The sequence below is a fragment of the Polypterus senegalus genome, chromosome 5, assembly GCF_016835505.1.
Source record: "Polypterus senegalus isolate Bchr_013 chromosome 5, ASM1683550v1, whole genome shotgun sequence".
Lineage (NCBI taxonomy): Eukaryota > Metazoa > Chordata > Cladistia > Polypteriformes > Polypteridae > Polypterus > Polypterus senegalus.
The window spans coordinates 1,613,286-1,639,314 of NC_053158.1; the positions used below are offsets into that span (position 1 = coordinate 1,613,286).

The window sequence follows — 26,029 nt, forward strand, 5'->3', positions numbered from 1 at the left end:
CTGCATCCGTTTCAGTCATCCGAAGAGGGGAATCTCCTTCGGGCTGCTGGGAATTGGAGTCCTTCCAGTGGCAGCACTGCTACAAGGCTGTCACAAGGCGATGTGTCCAGGAGTTTGTGACCGTGACGGCATGAAGGTCCACGCCATTCACTCCTTTACTGTCCGAGTTTGTGACTGTTTCAAAACTTAAACCTCATCACTGTTAAAAATCTGAGAAAGAAAGACCCTTTAAAAGACCCTTTCATCATTTGGAGTTGGCCACTTAGGGTCCTGGCCTGTTTTTTTTTGTGGATATTTTCAAAGGGCTCCCCTGTTTTGCAATTGTGTGGTGCTGGAATTATAACAGGGAGGCATGGTGGCTCAGTGGGTAGCACTGCTACCTCGCAGTTAGGAGACTCGGGTTTGCTTCCCTGGTCCTCCCTGTGTGGAGTCCGCATGTTCTCCCCGTGTCTCCCACAGTCCAAAGACATGCAGGTGAGGTGCATTGGCGATCCCTAGTGTGCATCTGGTGTGTAAGTGTGTGTATGCCTGGGGTTTGTTTCCTGCCTGGCGCACTGTGGTGGCTGGGACTGGCTCCAGTAGACCCCTGTGACCCTGTAGTTAGGATTTAGCGGGTTGGATAATGGATGGATGGATGGAATCATAACATGTGCAGGAAGGACCACCAAGTTTAAGAAGAAGAAACATCAGCGTAAGCGTTCACAACCACGTTTATAGTGATATGTTAATTCCGGATTACTGCCTTCGGACCCCTTCCTATGGCACCCAAAAAGCTTACGCCAACTAATAAAGTTGAATTGTAAAAAAATGTCCCAGAGAAATGGTGCAGAGAATCAAAACGTAATTAGCGCCCTTTGTACAAATCGCACAAACTCCACAGACAAATAACATCAACCTCACCGACCCCAAATATCCCACGGCCCTCTCAGTTTAGTCTCTTTATAAGATCAGATACCCCACAATGTTTCAGTTCTCCAGACGTGCCATCCCAGAGATTAAAGATTATTATTTGCCCGCTCAGATCTCGATCCTTTCGAGTGTCCATTCCACTTCCTTCAGCGTATCTGGATTTCTTCCACCAGACTGTATTAGGACTTCGACCCTCCACATCTCCTTCTTGGTGTCAGATCGCCACGCCTGTCCCCTCCACCATGAAGCTCGGCCTCTGTATTTTCCTCTTCCTTTCCTGCCTTTTTTCTCTCTTTTTATCAAGCGTATCCACGCCTGGCACCCTCCCGAAGTCGTGGCAACAGACCCCTGACCTCACAAAGGTCCTCCCTATTGACGGATACCCAATCCGCCCAATTTAAACCTTACGCTGTATTCCATGTGTGCCCCGATGGAGACACGGGTCACATTGGTTATAAACGTAACAAGGAGACAAAAGACAAACCAGCAAATAAATGTATGTGGCGGGCTACAAAAGAAACCAAAGATCAGCCGTACCCAGAAATCCAATCTACAAGACACAAGTGGGAAATCTTCACAGCAAAATTCACACAAAAGACGAAGGCAGGAGTTCTTTGGAGATCCGAAACTCGGATTGTGACACCGTGGGGAGATGCTGCAAGAACAACCGGTGATGCCAAACAAAAAAATAGAACTTCTAGTGACTGATAGTAATTTCTATGCTAAACATAAGTATGAAAATCAGACTCAGCGCCTCCAAACACCTCTTAAAAAAAATCGGGAGTGGTGTCCCCTCGACTTTCTCGTATACTCAGATATGGGGATGGATATTTGAGGAATAAATCGCAAGAGAAGGAATATTATTTTATATGATGAACATTAAAAGAACCATCAACAATAAATCAAATCAAATTAATAACAACGGTGCCAGGGACCTAAAAATATTTTGTTGTAATGACATTCTGCATTTGTCACTGTAGTGCTTTCTTTAACTTGCAATCACTTCAATAGCTTCTTTCCCATTCATTTTAATCTCCTTCTGTCTACAAGTTATGCTGTTGAGAATTGTTCTCAGCATTTCTTGTGATAATACACTTTCAGGGTGCCAATGATGCTCAAATCCAATGGCTGAGGCACTGCCACGCAGAGATTCTTTCAGTATTTTAGTAGTAAAAGAACAGTTAAGGAGGAGGTCAAGTTCATCAGGAATAGTAAAGGGAATTAAAAGATACAGACAATGAAATAGCAGATGCCCTAAACTTACATTTTTCTGAGGTGTTTACAAGTGAGCAAGTGGATAACCTCAGAGCAGTAACAGGGACTACTAAGGAGGTACTGAGGGATTTGGAAATTGTAGAGGAGAAGTGCTGCTCAGATTAAATAAGATGAAATCAAACAAATCACCAGGCCCAGATAATATTTATCCTCGTGTTCTTAAGGAGGCTAGTGAGTACAGATATAAACCCTTGACACATATTTTTAGGAAGTCACTGTGCACTGGAGAGATTCCAAAGGACTGGAAAATGGCAAATATCATCCCATTATATAAAAAGGGTGACAGGGCAGATCCAAGCAACTATAGGCCAGTAAGCTTAACAAGCATCACAGGAAAATTAATGGAAGGAATTATTAAGGATAAGATTGAGCAACACATGGCAAGGACAGGAGTTATTCTGAACAGTCAGCATGGGTTCAGAAGAGGGAGGTCGTGTTTTACTAACATGTTGGAATTCTATGAGGAGGCAACAAAAGGATACGATCAAAGTGGAGCTTATGATATTATTTATCTGGACTTTCAGAAAGCATTTGATAAGGTGCCACATGAGAGGTTGGGCATCAAGTTAAAAGAAGTGGGAGTTCAGGGTGATGTTTTTAGATGGGTGCAGAATTGGCTCAGACACAGGAAGCAGAGGGTGATGGTGCGAGGAACCTCATCAGAACTGGCCGATGTTAAGAGTGGTGACCACAGGGGTCAGTGCTAGGGCTGCTGCTATTTTTAATATATATAAATGATTTAGATAGGAATATAAGTAACAAGCTGGTTAAGTTTGCAGATGATACCAAGATAGGTGGATTAGCAGATAATTTGGAATCCGTTATATCATTACAGAAGGACTTGGATAGCATACAGGCTTGGGCAGATTTGTGGCAGATGAAATTTAATGTCAGTAAATGTAAAGTATTACACATAGGAAGTAAAAATATTAGGTTTGAATACACAATGGGCGGTCGAAAATCGAGAGTACACCTTATGAGAAGGATTTAGGAGTCATAGTGGACTCTAAGCTATCAACTTCCAAAGTGTTCAGAAGCCATTAAGAAGGCTAACAGAATGTTAGGTTATATAGCCGATCTGTGGAGTACAAGTCCAAGGAGGTTCTGCTCAACCTTTATAATGCACTGGTGAGGCCTCATCTTGAGTACTGTGTGCAGTTTTGGTCTCCAGGCTACAAAAGGACATAGCAGCACTAGAAAAGGTCCAGAGAAGAGCGACTAGGCTGATTCCAGGTCTACAGGGGTTGAATTATGAGGAAAGATTAAAAGAGCTGAGCCTTTACAGTTTAAGCAAAAGAAGATTAAGAGGTGACATGATTGAAGTGTTTAAAATTATGAAGGGAATTAGTACAGTGGATCGAGACTTGTATTTTAAAATGAGTTCATCAAGAACACGGGGACACAGTTGGAAACTTGTTAAGGGTAAATTCGCACAAACATTAGGAAGTTTTTCTTTACACAAAGAACGATAGACACTTGGAATAAGCTACCAAGTAGTGTGGTAGACAGTAAGACGTTAGGGACTTTCAAAACTCGACTTGATGTTTTCTTGGAGGAAACAAGTGGATAGGACTGGCGAGCTTTGTTGGGCTGAATGGCCTGTTCTCGTCTAGATTGTTCAAAAATATTCAAAAATATTAGGAGGGGTGAACTCAACGCGAACGTTATCTAAATGCAGAAGCATGTTGTGGGCAGCACAGTTATCAATCAAAGGCAGAATCATTTGTTTCTTCTTCTTCTTCATATTGTGAGGTTTCTGAACTCTTCTGAGATCCCCAATCCCACTCCCAGCCAACGGGAACGTCACACTGAAGTGCGTCCCGGCGCGATTGCTGCGTCTGTGTAAGATTGTTTGTCCGCTTCCGGGCTGGGCAACAGCAGACACACAGAGCTACAGTGAGGCACAACAGAAGCGAATCCTAAAAGATCAGGGCCGCTATAAGTCCCTGTCTTACACCCCACAACACGAGACTGAGTCTCCGTACTTTAGCAAACACCAGCTTTATTCAGCGTGAAACAGGAACAGCACAGTTATTTATCAGAAGGGTCTGCCACCCTCCTATACTCGGACACAGCAGTCAGGCAGGGTTGTGGTCAGATTAGTGGCCAAGTAATCCTGTGCCCTGCATCAGCCATCGAGTTTGCTTTGGCGGAGAGACGCAGCAGAGTTGTGAGCCTGAACAGTTTTCCACAGAGACGGTGATCGCACTTCGGGACGCACATCGGCGTGTTGTCCTGTTGACGGAGGTCCCAAGAGAGTTTAGAATCCTCACATTTTCTTGAACGAGCCGCTGAACCACATCAAAGCGGCTTTTTCGATGTCTTCAAATGGCAGTTCGCATACATTTGCAACCTGAGATTTTTCTTCTTTTTTGCTCGGTCTTTCAAGAAAGTTCATATTGTTGATGGCAAATTTCCGAATTCACTGGCAACGCTCTTTTTTCTTTTGCCTCAATCAAGAGCTGCAAAATCATTTGGAGGGTGACAATGAGCTCAATTCCAATGGAGGTTTTTCAAATGTTGATGAGCGATAAGCAAAAAGTATCACTGAAAACCACCAAAAACAAAAACAGCCAAAAAAAAAGAAAAACAGTACGAGGAAAGTCCGAAGAAAGAAAAAAACTAACAATGTTTGTGTTTGGGGATTGTTGTGCACAACTGAGCTGCACGAGAACTAACTGCTCAGCAGATGATTCATTCTGGCATTTCAAGGGCACTTCGTTGTAATGAAAGTATCTGCTGAATGGACTTCATAGTAACGAGAGATTTCTATAGACTCGCGTCATATGGGGAAACTGTCCGGACCATAAAAATACTTCCTTGTAATGAAAATTTCATTGTAAAGATATCCGTTGTAATGGAATTTTACCTGTATATGGAACAATTATTATAAAAGCAAAGCTGAATAAATCAGACATGAACAAAAAGGTAAAGTACCACTCCCGGTTACCAGAAATAGCCCAAAGGTCGATAGAAATCTACGTTTTGTACCTCATACTGGTATGCAAAATTTGGTTGACCGAAGTGAAAGTGAACTCAAGCCATCATTTTGACATACACATAATTTCAATAATGGTATTTTCGGACTCAGGGAGCTCTAAAATGTTAAGATTCATCAAAATCTTGACATCAATTTTTGACGATTCCAATACTTTCCCTATACTTCATATACAAAAATTCAGAGAGGGCTAAAACATTGAGATTCATTTAAATCTCGACTTGAATTTTTGGACGATTTCCTATACTTCTTATACAAGCAAGTCAGGAGGGCTAAACGTCGAGATTCATTAAAATCTCGACATCAAATTTTGGATGATTCCAATATTTTCCTTATACTTCATATACGAGAAAGTAAAAAGGAGGCTTAAACAAATGTCGAAAAATAGGCCAAGGTGCAAACTCAACATACAAAATGATGATGCCCAGGAGAAACAAGCATGGCATCAAAATGGCACAACATTCTTTTGTTCTTTTGGGTCTTGTACATGAGCAACAGAAGAAGAGACAGGTGGATGGCAGCAGCACCCGCGTCGTGTGGATGTCGTGGTGGCCCATTGTGGTTCGGACAGGCATAGCACTTGACTTACCGGATGATTTACACTCAGACCCTCACCTTGGGGGTTCTGATGGAGGACATGAGTTTCATTAGTGGGTCTCCTTCACGAGGTGTCTGAGCTCAGAATCGACATTCGAGAGGAGCTCCACACTGAAAGGAGCATACATCTGAACGTCTCCCTGATGGCCTGTAGGGCCACACGTAGGAAGCCCTGAGTGGACCGTAGGTCTCAGCTGGCCTCGGTGTTCCCCAGAGGAGTTGGAGACATCTGGGCATCTTTGCTTAGACCACCGTCTGTCTCCACGACTCAGACCTGAATAAGTGGCAGACATTTCAAAGCCGATAGTCGTTCCAATATTTGAGTTCTTCCTAATTTCAAACTCCCATAAGCAGACACTCACAAAGGTGCAGTCAAGTGATGAGACGTAAAATACGTGTCAGCTGAGGACTCATCCCGCCAAACTTGAAGATTCCACACGCTTGTTTTGTCTTTAAAAGGAAAAACGACCATCTCCTCTGTGGGCAGCAGCAGCGGCAAAAGAATTTCTTGGGACTTGGCAGAAATTCCTTCATGCCATTCTAAAATAAGCCCACCGCATCCCCTCCAGATCTTTACAGCTGCTCTGACTGGCATGAAGTGTCTTCAGATTTGGCTCTTTTGTCACTTGAAGGGATTGTAAAGGGGCTCAGGTGGCCATTGAGGTGGAACTGCTTGTTTTGTTTGGGGGACACGAGGCTCCTCTTGTGGTACCAAATGTTGTGTCTTTGATTTCATTTTGATTTGTATTTTATTCCTTCAGGATAAACTGCTCAAAAAATGAAAGGCCCACTTTGAAAACCCATCAGATCTCAATGGGAAAGAAAATCAAACTGCTGGCTCTCTCTACTGCTGTGGACTGATATGGTGATGTATGAGGAATGAAAGGATGGAAATGAAGACGATCAACCAACAGAGAGACACCCGAAATCAAAGAGAACAAATGATGGGGCAGGCAGGCGAGTCCATTTGGCGAAATGTCATTGCAGGAACTCCAAATCATACTCATTGGTTCATATGTTCCAAAGCCTGACAATGTCCTAATGAGATGACAGATGGTGTCCTGGGGGATCTCCTCCCAGATCTGGACCAGGGCATCACTGAGCTCCTGGACAGGATGGGGTGTCAGATGGACCCAAACATAATGTCCCACCCAGAGGTGTTCTACTGGATTGAGGTCAGGCGAGTGAGTGAGTGTGGGATTTCAGTCAATGGTATCAACTCCTTCATCCTCTCGCCACATGAGGCCGGGCATTGTCGTGCAGAATAGGGTCTGACAATTGGTCCAAGGATTTCATCCCGATACCTAATGGCAGTTGAGGTGCCCTCCATTGTCTAGCCTGTAGCAGTCTGTGCGTCCCTCCATGGATATGCCTCCCCATAGGCATATACCATCACAGACCCACCACCAAACCAGTCGTGCTGAACAATGTGACAAGCAGCATAATGTTCTCCACAGCTTCTCCAGACCCACATGTGCTCAGGGTGAACCTGTTCTAATCTGTGAAAAGCACAGGGCGCCAATTCTGGTATTCTATGGCAATTGCCACTTGAGCTCCACGGTGCCCACTAGAGGACATCGGGCCCTCAGGCCACCCTCATGAAGTCTGTTTCTGATTGTTTGGTCAGACATTCACACCAGTGGCCTGCCTGCCTGCCTGCCTGCTGGAGGTCATTTTGTAGGCTCTGCCAGTACTCATCCTGTTCCTCATTGCCCAAAGGAGCAGATACCGGTAGGTCCTGCTGATGGGTTAAGGACCTTCACGACGCCCCCTGTCCAGCTCTCCTAGAGTAACTGCCTGTCTGTCTCCTGGAATCTCCTCCATGTCCTTGAGACTGTGCTGGGAGACACAGCAATGCCACGTATTGATGTGCCATCCTGGAGAAGTTGGACTACCTGTGCCACCTCTGTAGGGTCCAGGTATGGCCTTACCAGTAGTGACACTGTCCATACCCAAATACAAAACGAGTGACAAAACAGACGAGGAGGGAAAAATGTCAGTGGCCTCCCTCCAGCTGTTAACCCATTCATTCCTGTTCTGGGGTCGTTTCATTGTTGAGTGCACCAAAGCTGCTGAAACTGATGAAGAAGCCCCTCTGCTGCTTCACTGATCAGATCAACAGCTCACACATGTCATTGACTTGATGCTTTGCTCTCATTCAAAAGGGCTCCTTTCATTTTTTTGAGCAGTATACTATAAAAAATAACAATGCAGATACATGTGAATGAGATGGTGGAGTAACCTGGATGGACCACCGCATTGGATGCTACAGCATCAGAGGCCATTAAAGTGCACTTCCCTTCTTGAAGATGAAGCTTGAAAGCCCCCTCTTCTTCTTCAGAGTCGTGGTGTCCCTGATCATTCATTCGTCACCTCGGGCACTTGGGGTTTGTTCTGAAGTTCCTCCTAAAGCTGCACTGTGGGTGCTCCACCACAAGGTGGCACTAGAACTGCACATGCAGCCTCTGAGTGTCGTGTCCCACCCAGGGGGCCGCATCGCCCCAAAACTCCAGCACAAAAGGAGCTGCCTACAAGAACGTTTAATCCGAAACTCCAGACAAGATAAATGAAAATACATAGGACACAGAAGAGGGGGGCCACCATAGTGGGCTGTGCTGTTCAAGGTAGGGCCTCCTCCCCGCCTTACTTTTAAACTTCTTTTTGTTGCCTCTTTTATTTTTTGTTCATTTTTCATTCTTTTTGTTTAATATCGTAACGGCAAGTGCTGGAATGGATCCTTTTACTCTTTACATGACTCATTTAGGTGGTCCGCTATTCTTAAAAGAACTGGCTCCCTTTGCCACACGGGATGGAATTCAGTTTGTGACACTACAGCAGGTGACCAAATGCCAGCTGAGTTTGTACTACAGGTGACTCGTGGTCATAATATTAAAACAAAGCCACCAAGCCAATAGAGTCTCTGGACAAATTATTAGGAACCCCTGCGTGCTAATACCCTAATCAGCCAATCACGTGGCAGCGTCACAATGCATACAGTCCTGTAGAGACAGGTCAGGAGCATCAGTTCATGCTCACATCAGTCCTCAGTGATTTGGACCATGGTGTGGCTGTTGGCACCAGACGGGCTGGTGTGAGGATTCCTGGACCTGCTGATCTCCTGGGATTTTTGAGCCCAGCAGTCTTTGCTCAGAATGGCGAGCGGCAGATCTGGGAGACATCAGAGGAGGACGGCCAGGAAGATTCCAGCGAACAGAAAAGCCGCAGTAACATAGAGAACCAGTTTGAGAACCAACTGTGGTGTGCAGAACAAGCATCTGAGCAGGCACAGCACATCAAGGTGCGTGGGCTACACCAGCTGAAGACCACGCTTGGTTCCACTTCTGTCAGTTCACAAGCCCACCAAAACTGGACGGCTGAAGACTCGAAATGTGTACCCTGGTCTGATGAATTTCAGGCAGATTGTAGGTGATAAGAGCAGGAATCCATGGAGCTGACCTGCTGGTGGTGATGTGACGATGTGGGGCATGTTGTCTTGGCACACTTTGGGCCCATTAATATCAGCCAATCACGGCTTACTTGAGTCTTGTTGCTGACCATATTATCCTGGTCAAAATGTACCCATCTTCTAATGGCTGCTTCCAGCATGATGGTGCACCAGGTCACATGTCATGAGTTCAGTGTCCTTCAGTGACCTGTCACCAGAACTGAATCTGTGAGGACACCTTTGGGATGTGGCAGAACACAAATGGGCATCTGAGAAATCTGCAGAAACCACGTGAGGCTATCATGTTAGCATGGACCAGAATCTCCAAGGAGTGTTTCCAGCAAGCACCTTGTGAAATCAGATCTTCAGATGTTTGGAGGCCGAGGGAAAAAGGAGGTCCTGCCAGGTGACCCATGACCTTGGTAGAGCTGAGATGACTTAATAAAACGCCAAGGCAAATGAATAAGAAGCAGCAGACCACCACGTCAACACGGGCCGAGCTTGAGGTCACTTCGCTAGTTCTTCACCATCTGACGGCCTTGGCTGCCTTTCACTTTCCTTGTTTAATCAAACTCCCCAGCCAAACCTCATTTACTCGAGTGACGTCAGAACACCAAACTGGAAGTGAAGATTAAGGTTCATGTGTGGGGGACGCCAGCTCACTGAATGCTCTTTGTTTATTTTGCTGTTTCGTTAATTAAAGGGTCTCCATAAATTACAATGAGGACAGCCGGGGTGGCGGCCGAGCCCACACCATGTGGCATTTTGGGAATTCCCTTTAAAGAAAGAGTGGGATTGTGGCTCTGCGGCCAAACCTGGGGAGAAGAGCCGTGAGACGAATCCGAGTTGTTTATCTGTAGTCGTAATGAGTGGGCCGGAGCGGCGGGCTAATCTGGGGGCACACATGAGATTTAAAGGTGAGCGGAGTTCACTCCTCGCTGCTGCTGCTGCCAAGTCGAGGAGGAAAACGAAAGAAAACAGAATCAGCGCTGAGAAGAAGAGAGTCCTTCAAGAGTAATCCTGGTAGCTGCTTTTAAAGGGAAACTCCAAGAGCTACTGATGTGCAGGGAGCCCCCTCAAGTGAAGACCCCTTCATTAAGAGTTCAGAAAGGGAAAGGCCTGGAAGGCGAAAACAGTGCCTTTAAAAAGCCTTCAACCCTCAGACATTTTCACACTTTCTTGTGACAACAAAGTGCTTTGAGTGTGGGAAAGTTGCTATATAAATATCATGTATTATTATTATTATTATTATGGGATCCCAGTGGATTTAATTTGGCTTTTTTGATCAGCAGAAAAACACGGCTCCTCTTCCCCTTCTGCAGAAAGGATGATTGACACCGTGACACATGACATCACTTCTGGGGTTTGTCCAACTGGACCCGCCTCTTCCTCCCAGAATGCCATAAATTCTAAGGAGCCGCCACCCTAGTCAGTCTAGCTAAGACAGAAGTCAGGCGACTCGCTTTTTATATTATAACATACGCTTTCTGTGCAGTTACTGCTTAAATTATATGAGATTGGCCATAAGGTTCCCTGAATTGTCCTGTTATGTCTTTCAAAGAGGGCAACACCAGCTTCTGAGGCCAAAGGTGGGCTTACTTTTTCCCCAGTAGGCCATTTCATCTTGTAATATTCTTGTTGACTAAATTATTGAAAAAGCCATTTTTTCTTGTGTTTTGTTTCAAGTGTATCTCCGTGGTGGCATGGAGGTCTACTGTCCATTCTGATATGTTGGAAAAGGCAACTGCTTCCATGAGGGGGACTTACTTTTTCACATAGAGCTGTAAAAGATAGATAGATAGATAGATAGATAGATAGATAGATAGATAGATCAGAAAGGAAAGCACCAAAGGATTCCATGACCACACTTTCCTTCAGACTCAGGAAGTGCCACCCCTTTGCAGATGGCTGCTAGATTTTTTGGCCTCTGACTAAAACCGTCATCTAGTTGAAGCTGGAGATCATATATGCCAGCCTTCTTTGTATACAGAGAAAGAATGGAGTCATAATTTCTGTTTTCTTTTCATTTTTTACCAACTCAAAAGGGGCGCAGTGGTAGCGCTGCTGCGCGTAGTAAGGAGACCTAGGTTTGCTTCCCGGGTTCTTCCTGCGTGGAGTTTGCATGTTCTCCCCGTATCTGCGTGGGATTCCTTCCACAGTCCAAAGACATGCAGGTCACATGCATTGGCGATCCTAACTTGTCCCTAGTGTGTGCTTGGTGTGTGTGTGCCCTGTGGTGGGCTGGTGCCCTGCCTGGGTTTTGTTCCTGCCTTCCATCCTGTGTTGGCTGGGATTGGCTCCAGCAGACCCCCGTGACCCTGTAGTTAGGATATAGCGGGTTGGATAATGACTGACTGACTGACTGACTGACCAAGTTAAAAGGAGATTGCTGGGCTAGTAGTGTCCAACCTATTGGTGAGAAAACCTATTGGTGAGAACAGATACTTGGCACATTCAGCAAGATCACAACATTAGATAGATGAAAGGCACTATATAATAGATAGATAGATAGATAGATAGATAGATAGATAGATAGATAGATAGATAGATAGATAGATATGAAAGGCACTATATAATAGATAGATAGATAGATAGATATGAAAGGCACTATATAATAGATAGATAGATAGATAGATAGATAGATAGATAGATAGATAGATACATGTGAAAGGCACTATATAATAGATAGAAAGATGAAAGGCGCTATATAATTTAAACAGGTTCAGTCTACTGTGCCTCATTTCTTCCTAATTTGGAGTGGAAATTGCAGTTATTTTGAAGGAAAGTGAAAAGAGACGTTTTGGCCGACATTCCTCAGCCTAATGCTCCCAGGAATGTGGACAGAAGGCCCCAGGGATTATGACGCCATCTTATTCCAGTGCTCTGATCCTGCTTATCTGCACTTCTGTACCTCTAAGCCCTGAACTGAGGTGCTCTTCCCGGCTGCGGTGATCTTCTCAGAAGTTCCAAGAGCAGCTCTGATGGGCTCGGTGTCTTTGGGTGGGCTGTAATGTTGTGGAGTTCTTTGGCCTCGGGTACCTCAGAGGTGCTTTGCACGCTGAACTGGGAAACACAAACTCATAAAGTCCCATCTGAAGTGATGGTGTCTGTGTGGATGGTGGACCATCCCCTCCTGCTCAGCGGTGCCAACAGCCTCACGCCGGACCAGCCCTAAAGGTGCCGTACAGCCGGGTAAGTGGAGTTTGAGGCAGAGGCTGAACGGCACCCTTGGGGGCTCCAGTCTGATGCCTGACTGACCATTCAGGATGTCCACTCTCGGTTGAACTTTGGTTGAAGACATGGAGAGAAACAAACCAAAAACACAGAATGATGTTTTTTTTTTCCCACACCTTTATTGACTTTCTCAAGCGTCAACTCGGGTCAGCATTCACATCACGTGGAAAAAGCAATTTTAATTGGAATAAAAAAGAAAGTGTTGCCAAGGTGCTGCCAAAATGATCTAAGTGGTAAGCTAGAGGCTCGGTGGCTGGCTGTCCTGAAGAACAGGAGTGGTCACGAAGGCCTCCGCCGACCTACAAAGGCTACATTCTAACAGAATTCTATGTGGCGCTCCTCACAGAACCGCAGAAAGGCACTTGAAAGCTCTGTGTGTGTTGGGTGTGTTTGGTGTGTGTGGTGTGTGTGTGTGTCTCTTCAGGAAACGGAGATTGTCTTCTGGCTGGCTGCACTGCTCCTTCTGCTTATTCCAGGTCCAGGTCCAGGTCAAGGCCTTCATGGTGCTGGGTGCTTTCACTGATGACCTAAAGGAGGAAGAGGAGGAAGATGGAGGTCAGGAAACGAGAACATCGATGAAGCACGAGGCTGACCGTCAAAGCCGTGACCTACCTGGCCATCTCTGGTGTCGATGGTCCTGATGAGCACCTTCTTAGACACGGAGTCGGCAATGGGCCTCGACTCCAGGCTGGTTTCTGCAAAAGAGAAGCACATGCGGTGGGTCAGTGTGGATGGACGTGAAGAGCTGAGATTGGGGCGCCACACGGTAGAGGGTCACGTCTGGGTGGGCTCTCACTATTTTCCAGTGCCAACCTTATGTGACGCCTTACACTTCGGGTTCTTTTAGGTTACGTGTTACTTTGGATAGTCGCACACCTCAACAAAGGTGTCTGTGGGTCGTGATAACACAAGACATCAGTAAAGGGGTCTCTCGTCTGGCCTGCTAAGATGCGCTGGTCAGACTTCATTGGGTCTTTGTGAGCAACCAAAGCTAAAAATGGCAGTTTGATTTATTAAGAGAAGGCATAGTCACGATTAGGGACGAAAGTAAAAGCATTTGTCACGTGTGGGGACCTCCCATAAGGCACAGGTGAGCAGGAGGGGGGCGCTGATGCTAATCGTGTATTTCACAGCATGGAGACGTCGCCTGGAGATGACACTTGGCCACGCCCCCTAACTAGTATGTCAGAAGCTCCTCCCCCTTCCTGATATAAAACGGAGAGCCCAGAGATGGAGGTGGTCTTGTGACCTGAGCTGACCGTGAGACGTGCGAGTGGCACGAGTCTCTTCTGCTTTGTTTTGTGTCCCACAGGACTCTGATTATTTAAGGAGGTTGTGGCCGAGTTGGCACCCCAACACCTCAGTGAGTGTCTCGATTTGCACCTTCAATCTTAAAACTCAAAGCTAAACGTGTTGTGCTTACGAAAGTAAAAGGCACCGCCAAAGCAGTCGAAAGGACAGCAAAGATCAAAAACCGGTGAAGCATTTTGAAAACTGAACGGCGCCGTGTGGGTTCAAGCTACCCATAAGCCACCGCAAACGTGTTGCATTGCGTCGGCTTCTATCCATTGCAGTCAAATTACCTTTACTTTTGGATTTGCCCTCCGTGACTGACCACCAGGGGGCATTGCAGCACCCCAAACACCCAACACAATGGCTCGTACACAAGTCCCAGTCAGTGTGAAACGTTTCAACGACTCACAAAATATAAATCCAACTTCCGTCTCTCCTTCACTTGACTTCCTCCTCTCGGCTCTGGCTTCCCCTAAGGCCGCTCCTTTTATACAGAACCTTCTATTGTCCCGAAACTGTGGCTCAGGAATACTTCTGGGTACGTTTGAAGCCCAACAGTGTGGGGCTCTCTAGCCCTTTCAGCACACCCACAGAAGCCAACAGGGCTGACCCAAAGAACTACAACTCCCATGATGCCCCAAGGGTATCTGCAGGGGTACTGTAGCCCAGGGATGCTGCCATCTAGTGTGTGGGGGGACACAATGACCTGCACACATTGCCTTCCCCTGTCCTTCTGTGATACTGGCCTCCCGGCCCGGTAAGGATCCCAAGTCAACTCGTCCCAGTGTGCCGTCTCTCATTTTAAGGACCTGCTCCCCCAGCTACCTTGGAGAATTTGTTTGGAGATCACGACAAAATGGACCACCAGGGAAAAACCGGTCAACTATATGAAGCTCTGTGCAAAGGGACCTACACATTCTGGTGATCAATTCTATTGATTCTTTGCAAAGGACATTGAGCCACGGGGTCCTTCCAGACATGGCCAGACATCGAACAGGGTCGCTGGATAAGCTCTCTGCAGTATCTTGGATCGAAAAGCGTGAACTGCCCTCTCCAGGTTGGGGATGAGGTGCCTCCTCAAAATGAGAAGTTGAAATATCTCCGGGTCTCGAGTTCACAACTGAAAGACGAAGGGAGCGGGAGACCAACAGTCCTGTGGACCTCGGACCTCTCAGTCACAGTGAAGAGGGGAGCTCGGCCAAAACTCTCGATTTATCGCTCCGTCTGCATTCCTACCCTCACCTATGGCCAGGAGCTGTGGGCAGTGACTGGAAGAACGAGACCATGGATACAAATGGGCTTCCTTTGTTTGGGGTCTGGGCTCAGCCTTAGAGATCTGCCGAGGACGGAAGACATTCAGGTGGGGCCCAAAGTCGAGCTTGGGGTTTGAGTTTGGGGCATTTGAGTAAGATATTAAGAGGTCTCCTGGGAGATGGGAGACCTTGGGGTGGACCTGTGACACACTGGAGTGATGACAACTCCAGACTGGCCTGTGAACCCCTCTGTACCCCCCCAGGAGAGATGGAGGACAGGGAAAAGGGACATTTGGGCATCTTTGCTTTTACTGTTGCCCCCAGGACGTGATAAGTAGATGAAAATGAATGGGTGGATGGATAGATAGCTGACTCACAGGAAGATGACAAGTTTTATGACCTCGACGATGAGGTACAAATGACTCAAAGGTAGCAAACAATGCAGCAATGACCCATAGCCACGTACACTTAACATGGCAGCTACGTTTGAACTGTCTGTAGTGTTATGCTGCAGGTGGCGCCCATCTTTACTTTTACATAGAAATACCAAAAATCTGCCTTAGTTTAGTGTCACATTGGCATTAGGATCACAGCCGTCCACGAGTGCCCAGACCCCCTCGGAGCAGCCAACACAGAACTCACCTCTCAGGTTCAGAGAAGCAAAGGCGGGCAGTGGTGCGGAGATCCTACAAAGCAAAGAGAAGAAAGAGAGGAGGGTCACCCGAGGGTCCAGTCGCTGCCACAGCCAGCATTTCACACAAGTGACTCTTTGATTACATGTCACCTTGAAATAAAAACCTAGGAGTCACCTAATTATATAGCACCTTTCATTCGTGCCTCACTCATTATCTGACCATCTGGACTGAACTTGGTGGGGGGGGTCCCACCTCAGTCCATTGTCTACAGCAAGTGAAGTGACCATAGCCAAGCCTGAAATCTGCTCATCAGTGACGAGGAGTGTTGGTCAGATATGCCCACATGCAAAATCATAAGCCAGTCATGCTAACTGGACCCCTACTGTAGGTCTGCATGGCATGAAACTGGGAGCCTGTGGTGGTCAGTGCCACCCTACTGGCAATAAAAAAAAACAACACCCTGATGTAGCAGGTGTCTGGGTTGCATCTCTGGAAAGATGTGTGGGCAGTTTGGTGCCACCAGGGGGGCAGTACCTCAATCAATGTGGAGCAGGCACCAGTTCAAGTTTAGGTGGGCGAATTGCACTTTTGGCATTTTTATGTCACATGGAATGACCCATTAGATGCCAGTTACATTGGGTGCCACTAGGGGGCAGTAGCTCACGCAGTGTGAGTAGCAGGTAGGATCCTACTTGGCACTGCCAGTCCTAAAGCTGGTCACCAGGGTGTACTGTGAGATAAGCGAAGGCATCATTGACATTCTCAAGCTACATGAAATGACCGTTAAGTAATAACACTGGGTGCCATTGGTGGGCAGTAACTCAATCAGTCTGGGGTGGGCACCAGTGAAAATGTAGGTGAGCGAACTGCACATTTGGCATTTTCATGTCACATGGAATGACCCATGAGTTGCCAGTTACTCTGGGTGCCAAGAGGGCACAGTACCTCAGTCTGTGTGGCGTGAAAACCACAGAGGATACTCGAAAGATGATACCTGGCACTGCCAGCACTACAGCTGGTCATGAGGATGTGCTGTAAGATTGGCGATTGGCATTTTTGGTATTCTCAATCCACATGGAATGACCCTTAAGTCACTAGTAACACCAGGTGTCACTAGGTGACAATACCTTGGATGACTTAGGACGAGCACCAGGGATGTCACTTACAGGGTCATAGTAAAGTTGGTCAGACAGGTACATTATGAGTTGGGCAAATAGTGCTGTTGGTATTCTCACGTCACCAGGGATGATCCATAAGTCACCAGTAACACTGGGTGCCAGAAGGGGGCAGTACCTCAATCCATGTGGCACATACTCACAGGGTGATATTCGGCTCTGCTGGTCCCAAAATGGCTCAAGAGAGGGCACTCTGAGATGGGTGACTGGCAGCCAATGCAGACTGGCCCTTATGTCACCCATGTCTAGTCAGATGAGAGGAGAGTGGCAGAGCCTGGACTTGAAAGCGGACACTCCAAGAGGGTTTAGTGACCGACACAGATTGAGCTCTCCACTTGGGACTGTGTGTTCTGTCCTAGAGAAATGACCCTGAGTCCCTGCCACCATATTCGGACTGGAACTTCATAACTTCTGCCACCAAAATGCTAAGCGACTCTCAACATGTGAAGCCTGCTTACCGGCTCTCCTCGCCTTCCAGGAGCTTCCTGTAGGTGGCGATCTCAATATCCAGGGCCATCTTGACATTCAGCAGATCCTGGTACTCGCGCAGGTGGCGGGCCATCTCCTCCTTCATGTTCTGGATGTCATCCTGTAGACGGGCGATTGTGTCCTGGTAGTTGGCTGCCTCGGCGGAAAAGTTCTCTTCCATCTCACGCATCTGGCGCTCCAGAGACTCGTTCTGTGGAAAAGCAGAGTGTGTGTCAGGGTGCTGCCTATCGGCTTTGTCTTGTCTTATTTGGGGGGCATTTGGTGGGCCTTGTGCTTAATGGTCATTCAGGCATGACTATAAAGCTGGCAGTCAAGTACCAGACCAATCTGGCCACCCAGGGCATGCCAGCTGTTTTATTATACGCTTGTACCACATGACCATAAAAGAGCCAAAATGGACACCTAATGGACATGGCAATGTTCTGGGCATCTCCTAGTCTCAGGTGGCATTTCAGCTTAGCCATCTACCCGTTTACCAGTCCACACATTGAGACGGGTACGTCAGGTAAGCAGAGCAGTGGGGTCTGGGTTCACTTTGATGACCACTTCAGTGGGCTACTTACGGTTCCTTTAAGGGCATCAACTTCACAGGTCAGGGCCTGCACTTGACGGCGGAACTCGGTGCTCTCCTGCTTGGCCTGGCGAAGGGCATCAGTGTTGCGGACAGCAGCTTCAGAAAGATCTGCAAACTTCAGGAAAGAAATAAGACAGACAGTTAGCCGCACCTTCAGATCTGATACAGACGTCCCGTACTGGCTCGGCCCAACCATATAGCGCCTTTCAAACTGCTGCTCACTTAAGCAGCGGATATCAATGAGACATCCAGCAGAAGTGGATGAAGATGAAGAAAGCAGAGAATCAGAAAGCACATGATTGGAGTGAAGAAGGCGCTATATGTGTGGTCCTGAGCAACGAGCCGACAAGACACCCATCAAGAAAGAGGAATGAAATGGACGAGACTGGCAATGGGTGCCACAGGTACTGCTGGCCTAGGTGGGGATGCCAGTTAACGTCACCCCAAGCCTGACGACTTACCTTGGACTTGTACCAATCCTCAGCTTCGTTGATGTTCTTGGCAGCGAGGTTCTCGTACTGCAGGCGCACGTCCCGCAGGGCAGCAGTGAGGTCCGGCTTGGCCACGTCCATGTCGATCTGGATGTGCTGATTCTGAATCTGGGCTTGGAGCTCAGCAATTTCCTGAAAGAGGAGGTCATAAAGACGGATGTGAGAATGAGAAACGCTGTGCTGTGCCCGCCTATCTCAGCATCTCGAATGAACAGCATATGGTCACGGCGTACCACCTGGTGGGTGGGCAGTGTAGTCATACATGTGCACACGCGTGACCTCATCACGGACAAACACCTCATACACACACTTATACAGCATAACGTCACCATTCAGTGCCACGCATTTCAGACACCAGCAGAGGGCACCCCTTTCAGAGAGCTGTGTCGTGTGTGACGGGTTCATAGAGTGATGGGGAGCAGTGGTGTGCCGCGGGTGTTTGGGTCTCTTCGTGAACAATGGTTCACGTGACAGATGTGAATGATTGGTACAAACAGGGACTATCGGGTTCGGTCAGGCCGAAGAGCACAGTGGACAGGAAGCTGCCAACTCTGCGGGTTTGTCAGGTGTGCTGCCCAACGGGTCTCCAGCAGTGCCAGATAAAACAATCGTAGTCATCCACTAATTGTCACCAGGACTGCGGCAGAAAGACGGCGCTCACAGGATAGTGGCTGTCTCGGTGTGTCATACATTGCCACACCAAAACAATTCCTACAGGTGCCCCAGCTCTGGTCGATTACTTTCAAATCCCTCTGCCTGTGTAAAGGCAGCGCTGGAAGAAGGCATGGGTGGGGTGTGACCTTCAGTTCTTCATCTCCAGAGTGAATGCAGAATGGCTACCCCAGCCTTTCCAGCACAACAAGTGTCACGGGCACAGGATTGAGAGCGTGTGTGAAGAACAGAAGAACATTCCGAAGCTTTCTCGTATCTCGACTGCAACACAAAATCCCAGACTGAGATCCCATATAAAATCGGTGGGGTGACTTGGAGAAACGAGAGAAACGAGTTGGAGCTGGAAGAGTGGATGAAAGCTGATGTCCCCAAAAACTGGTGGCGTTCACGTCGGACAGAACTGCGGCTGTTCTTCGGTCTCCTAAAGAGTTACGTGCTACTAGATAAGATTCAGTCAGAAGTGATGACTCTTTTGACCGGTGCGCTGCACATCACGTCGTCTTATTGAAGAACTCAGCCCCTTTATAACTTGACGCACTTCCGTCAGGTCACCTCCTGGCCTCTACTCAGACATGATGACGTTCATCTCTTCTGTGGACTTTCTCAAGTCTTTTCTGCAGCATGGAGACCTAAGCTGAACACAACACTCCAGACTCCAGACTTGACCGCCACACATCACGGCGCTATAAATTATACCCTCACATCCTATTAGCCTTCTATTGGCTGTGATGAGCCCACCGTGACTCAAAGGTCCTTCTCATGAGGACCACCTTCAAGTTTCAGACCTCCTATGTTGTATTCAAACCTAACACACACTCTCACACACACACACACACACACATCACATATGGAACACCATGGCATGCTTGCTGGTGCCCATCGGGCTGGTCTGAGTATTTCCAGAACTGCTGATCTCCTGGGATTTTCACACACAACGGTCTCTAGGGTTTACTCAGTATGGCACCATAGCCAAAAAACATCCAGCGAGTGCCACTTCTGTGGATGCCAGTGGAAAACGGCCAGACTGCTTGGAGCTGACCTGAAGGCTGGTGAGGAGAAAAGCATTTTAGAATAAAAGAACACAGTGATGACCTTCAAGTGGTTGGGCTAAAACAGCATCAGGGCACACTGAGCTCCACTCCAAGGGCAGACAGCCGAGGAGGCAGTGGGCACAAATGGACTGCTAAAGACTGGAAGGATGTAGCCTGGTCACATGAATCTCAGTTTCTGCGGAGGCACAGAGAGGGTTGGCACCACCCGCATGAATCCGCACATCCTTCATGACTTGTGCCAACTATCCAGGATGGAGGTGGTGGTGGTGGAATGGCATACATTGTTCCTGTTAATGCCAGTCGATCATCACCTGAATGCCATGGCTGATTTGAGGGTTGCTGCTGACCAAGTCCATACCTTCATGGCTGCAATCTTCTAATGGCCACTTCCAGCATGATAAAGCACCATTAGTGGACTCTTGAACATGACAATGATTTCGGTGGCCTTCTCAGTCACCAGACCTGAATACAGTTCAACACCTTTGGGATGCGGTAGAACCTGAGGTTGGCAGCAGGGGTGTGCAGCTGGCAAATCCACAATCATGCCAACATGGACCAGAACCTCCAAGAAATGTTTCCAACATCTTGTGGAATCCATGCCACAAAGAGCCGAGAGCAAAGGAGGTCCTACTCAGTATTAGTGTGGTGGTCCTGTGAATTTGCTTACTGCTTTGTAATCTAATGGGTGGCAGAACCTCCCAGACCCGGAACATTCCATAACAGGTTCTTGTGATCCAAAGCACCCTCTTGCTTGGCACATGAGATCTTTTAGTGAGACCCCAAGCCCCTGATTGACACTAACATTGTTGACCCCAGAAAGTCCCAGCACTGTTCTCCATGGCACACAAGACATCATCTTCTCTCCCTGTGCCCCCTCAGCACCATACAGGAATGGCTTCACAACCCGCCCGTCTCCCCCCATGACCCAATCCTGAAGAACCCCAAAACCTTCACCCCCTAAGTGCCCAACAATGAATCAGAGAGACGTCCCAAGGGACAGGACACTCTGTCACCAGCACTCGGTGTCCAAAAGTCCACTCACCTCCTCATGGAGCTTCTTGAGGAAGGCAATTTCTTCTTGCAGGGACTCCACCTTGCGCTCGAGGTCCAGGCGTGCCAAGGAAGCGTTGTCCACATCCTGAGGGGACACAAATGACAGGAGGAGCTCCGTTAGCCATTAATGTTCAACGTCAGATGGGCAGGAAGGCACTCAGAGTTTTATTAGTAACGTCTCCTAGATCTGCTCTGAGAAAAGTAAAACATCAGCTCACGGGGGGCTTCATAAAGACTCGGAAAGTTGTACTCACTGGCCGTGGCATTGGAGATGGGTGACGTGTTGAGTGTCGATTGGCACGTGGAAGGAAAGCTTTAACAGATCTATGCACACATAAACCGATTATATAGCGCCTTTCATATCTCTCTATCACCAATCATGGTGCCGGAAGGAGATGACGTGTTTCATGTTCTTTAGCACATGCAGGTGACAATGTCACTGTGCCACTAATGACCTAAAGTGTCTCTTTATGTTTCCCTTCAAGGAAAATAGTGGCATTAGGGTTCCTCTGCGCCTGTGCTCTGGTTGGGCTGCACAGAACCGGCTGGTGCAATGCAGAGGCAACTAAGAGTGATGCCCATTCCGGTGCCCACTCTACCCCGGCATGTGTTTAGATGGACACTCTGCTATGAATACACATGTACCGCTGTGGACACCTGCTCTGTACTTAGATGGCTTGGCTCTGTTGACCCTTAAGAGGCTTTTCAGAACAGATGGCTGTGTGTGTGTGTGGCCAGTGGGCATCTGAGGACCGAGAGATCAGACTCCTCCCCCTCCCCTTATGGTACACACAGGTGCAAGTGTGTGTGTGTGTGTGTGTGTGTGGTGTGTGTGTGTGTGCAAGTGTGTGTGTGTGTGCGTGTGGATTTGCATATAATTTCCTGACTCAAGTAAAACGGAAGCCAATTTAGGTGCAAAACCTGTGCCTCCCATGTGGCAGGAGGGCCGCCATGGTGGTAATTTTAAGAAAAAAGGAAACGCCTAGCGTTGTGTGCTCATCATTTCCTGAAAGGCGGGCATCGCATGAAGTGACCGACATAAGATGTGAACAGATACTGGTGCTTGGGCACCATCCTTCCTTTCTTTCTTTTTTGTTTTTTTATTTAATGTGTAGCAGAACATTTCAGATGTGGCACACTGGCTGGCACTGCAGTGGTTGGCAGGGACAGACATTAGCCATTATTGGGGGGGTTGGGTGGTTAAAGTGGGCAGCAGTACCAGCTATAACCTCACTGGTGGAAATGCCAGGGTGCTTAGTGCCCACTGGGCATTCCTGCTCTATCAAGTGACATGCTTAACCCCTTGACTGGCAGTGTTGCATATGGCATGCCACTATAAAATAAAACGCTAATCCTGATTATCATGCACTGCAGCCTGAAGGGCAAGTCACTTAGTCACTTCCCCCCGGTGATTGCCTAATGGCATTAGCAGCTCTGACACCACCCCATTCCGAAGCCCAAACCACAGCTGCATCCCCCCGAAAGCCGAAGGGAAGCCCACAGAGCTCCATCTCGGCCGTGCAGCTGTGCCTCGGCCATTGTTTGTCCGCTGGAGCCGATCCAGGAGGCCTCAGGTTACCAGGACAGGCGTCTCCTCCGAGGTCAGACACTACAGCCCGGTCCATCTGGAGCCAATCTGCCCTCACGTGAAGTGACACGGAGAAGACAGAAGGAGCAAAGAAAAGAAAAGCAGCAGACATATTTGAGTGATGGAGCCACATCGATTGAGGGGCATCATCTGGGGACATCTCCCCTCTCATGGGAGTCGCTGTCAGAGGCCGTGATGAATAAATAAAGACCACTCAGGCCACAAACCGGGCGCCACAGCAGCCTCAGCCCTGGAGCAGATGATCACTGCACTCCACCGCTCAGTGAAACGTGGCAACTCGGGTCTTAGAAGGAGTGATGCCAGCAGGTCAGCTTAGCATCAGCACAGAATTGTGCAGAAGAAACAAAAAGGGGAAGGAGAAGAAAAAGAAGAAGAAGGCGACAATACATACTTGTCTGAAACTCTGCAAGGTGGTCTCAGATTCCTCTCGCTGCACCATCTCATCTTGAAGCCTGCAAGGGACAACAGGAAAGGACAAAGTGAGACACACATTAGGAGACAAGGCCACACCCGGGGCTGGAAAACAAAAAATCAATAGGTGGGAGACACAATATAAGACATAGACTGAGTTTTAGAGAAAGGCACTATAAAATGTTAAGACGCTATATAATACTTAAACGGGGGATGCACTCGCTCACAGCAGGCCAGCAAACCAAACATGCCTGCTGCTTAGAGCTGTGAGCTTACAGTGCCAGTCAGTACACCAACACGCCTCATACACAAAAATAAATAAGAACAAGGGACACACAGAGCCTGTTCAGGAAAATTAACTTTAGATAGGACCGGCCACCAAAACCTAAGAGACTGACAGGAGATCAAGAACAACATCACAAAGGAAAGAGGAAACGTCACTCAGCAGTGAAGCTGTGCTCACTTCATAATACGCACCGCAACAAAGTGCACAATCACACACGTCCTCCACGCCAAATTAGGAAGAAACGAGACGAGACAGAATGTACCTGTTCACGTGATATAGCGCCTTTCATTTACTGTATCTGTCTATCTAATTGCAAATAATACCGTTAATATTTATCTGAATTTCTCACTTTGTATATCTATCTATCTATCTATCTATCTATCTATCTATCTATCTATCTATCTATCTATCTATTATCTATCTATGCCAAAGTTCCTCTATTCACTTTATTGGACTCTCTCACTATATTATACCTCGACAAAAAAAGTGCCCACCCTAATTAACTAAACTGAACAGATGCAATGAAAGGCACTATATAAAACAGATGGATAGATTTACAGAAGGCACAATATGATAGATAGATAGATTAGATAGATAGATAGATAGATGTGAAAGGCACTATATAAATGTGAAAGGCACTATATGATAGATAGATAGATGTGAAAGGATAGATAGATACATAGATAGATAGATAGATAGAGCTGTATCTAACACTCTTCCATAGACATATTCGGAATGAATGAATGAAAGATTTTAAAAGAAGGACACGCCGACTTCTGGCTCTCAGGACGCCTCATGCTGACACTTTTCTCCTGCGATATCCTGCCTAATTATCTGAATACGTTACAGGGCTTAGTGGTGCGGCTGGTGTCGTGGCATCAGGCCGTTATCTGCGCTCTCTAAATCAGTTCTCTCTCTCTGTGCCCTTCCGACTCCGAGGCTTCCTAACACTGCGGGGTCTATTGGGGTGTCCGTATGTTTCATTCCTTCGTTTTAATTTCGGATTTCTCTCCAGCGTTTCAATAGTCGCGCTCATCATAGAGTGCTCGTGCTCGCAGTTCCGTTATCTTCCTTATTTTAATTCGTAACGGATTTTTAGCCGCACAATCATAGCGGCGTACGGCTGCACACTACTCGCACTTTCTACAGAAATTCTTAATGTCGCATTTCACTTTTTTGTTTTTAGTATTTTTTTTCTCAGATATTAAAGTTTTAAGTCACATTTCAGACTGTCAAGCCTTGGCCCGTTTTTTTTTTTTCCTTTGTTCCCCTAAATCCCGCCCCCATCCCCACCCCACACTAAAGTTCCAAACTTTGGATTCTTCATCTTAAACACCTCGTCTAAGAATAACTTTTTTTCGGCCACAGCCCAAAAAGTCCCCTACCCCACCCCCGCCCCCCATGGGCGTGGGCACAGGCGTTGGCTGACACGAACGAGTATGAGCTCACCCTGGGTAGCCACAAGTTTTGCGAGACCCGTTCTAAACTTTTCTGCACTGAAGGAAGCCCTGGCCACCGCCACCGGGCACAGCAGACGTAGTTACGGAGCAGTTGGCACCAAAACCCCCACCCTGAAGTCACTTACTTGTCCCTGAGCCTCTGGATGTCGTCGAGCATGTTGTCGCGCTCCACCTCCGTGCGGGCTTTCTCGTTGGTCAGCTGGTCCACCTGGCGCCTCAGCTCCCGCATCTCCTGCTCGTACAGGTCCCCGATGCGTGAGGTGCCCTTGCCTTTGAGTTGCTCCAACTCGGCCAACAAGATCTTGTTCTGCTGCTCCAGAAACCTCACTTTCTCGATGTAGCTGGCGAATCTGTCGTTCAGGTGCTGCATCTCCGCCTTCTCGTTGGTGCGGTTGGCTTTGAACTCCGTGTTGATGGCATCGGTCAGGGCGAAGTCGAGCGTTTCCGACGAGAGCATGGGCATGGGCGCGCTGCTGCGGAGTCTCACCGACGTGGCTTTAGTGGCATAGAGAGAAGGCGCGCTGCGGGTACTGTAGGACACCCTGGAACGGACGGGGGGACTGGCATACTGGCGGCTGCTGTAAGAGGTCCGGCTGGACACGACGGTAGGTCCGCCGAAAATCCTCTTGTAGGAAGACGATGACTGACGGCTGCTCATGTTGTAATCCTTTTGGTCTTTTCTTTTTCTGCGCGGTGTGGAAGTTTATAAGTGCCGTGTGCCAGACCCAAGAGCGGCTCCTGCAAGGGGCGCATCGACTGAGCGCACTTTTATTTATACAGCGTCCGCCTGCCAACACGCCCATCACAATCACGAATAACGGGCCTTGCGTGACTGACAGCTGCGCTGACAAATGAGCAGAGCGGGCGAGGGCGGGACGAGAGGGTGGTGTTGGGGTGGGGGTGTGCCGCTTGCTCTTCAGTCACTTCAGATAACTTAACGGTTTTCATTTCATCCTAATATTTATTTGGCTCCCTGTACTTTTTTGCAGTCCCCGATGAGGCGCACCCTTCGCGCCAAGTGCATCTTCTTTACTCCTAGCAAAGCCAAATCTGTACGCCTCACTGGTGCGCTTCGCGAGTCTGCAGAGGCGCCTGTCACCACAAGGCTGCGCACGAGA

The 26,029-nt window shown here is 47.8% G+C and overlaps 1 protein-coding gene across 1 annotated transcript; it reads right to left on the reverse strand.

The window, feature by feature from the left end:
• Positions 1-12,559: 12,559 nt before the first annotated feature.
• vim (vimentin) lies at positions 12,560-25,667 on the reverse strand. Its single transcript, XM_039754272.1, has 9 exons — positions 25,037-25,667; positions 23,146-23,206; positions 21,135-21,230; positions 18,339-18,500; positions 17,867-17,992; positions 17,273-17,493; positions 15,647-15,690; positions 13,071-13,153; positions 12,560-12,985 (listed from the first exon to the last, which is right to left on the reverse strand). The coding sequence occupies exons 1-9, from the start codon at positions 25,567-25,569 to the stop codon at positions 12,926-12,928; spliced, it is 1,386 nt and encodes a 461-aa protein (XP_039610206.1). The 5' UTR covers positions 25,570-25,667; the 3' UTR covers positions 12,560-12,925.
• Positions 25,668-26,029: the final 362 nt, after the last annotated feature.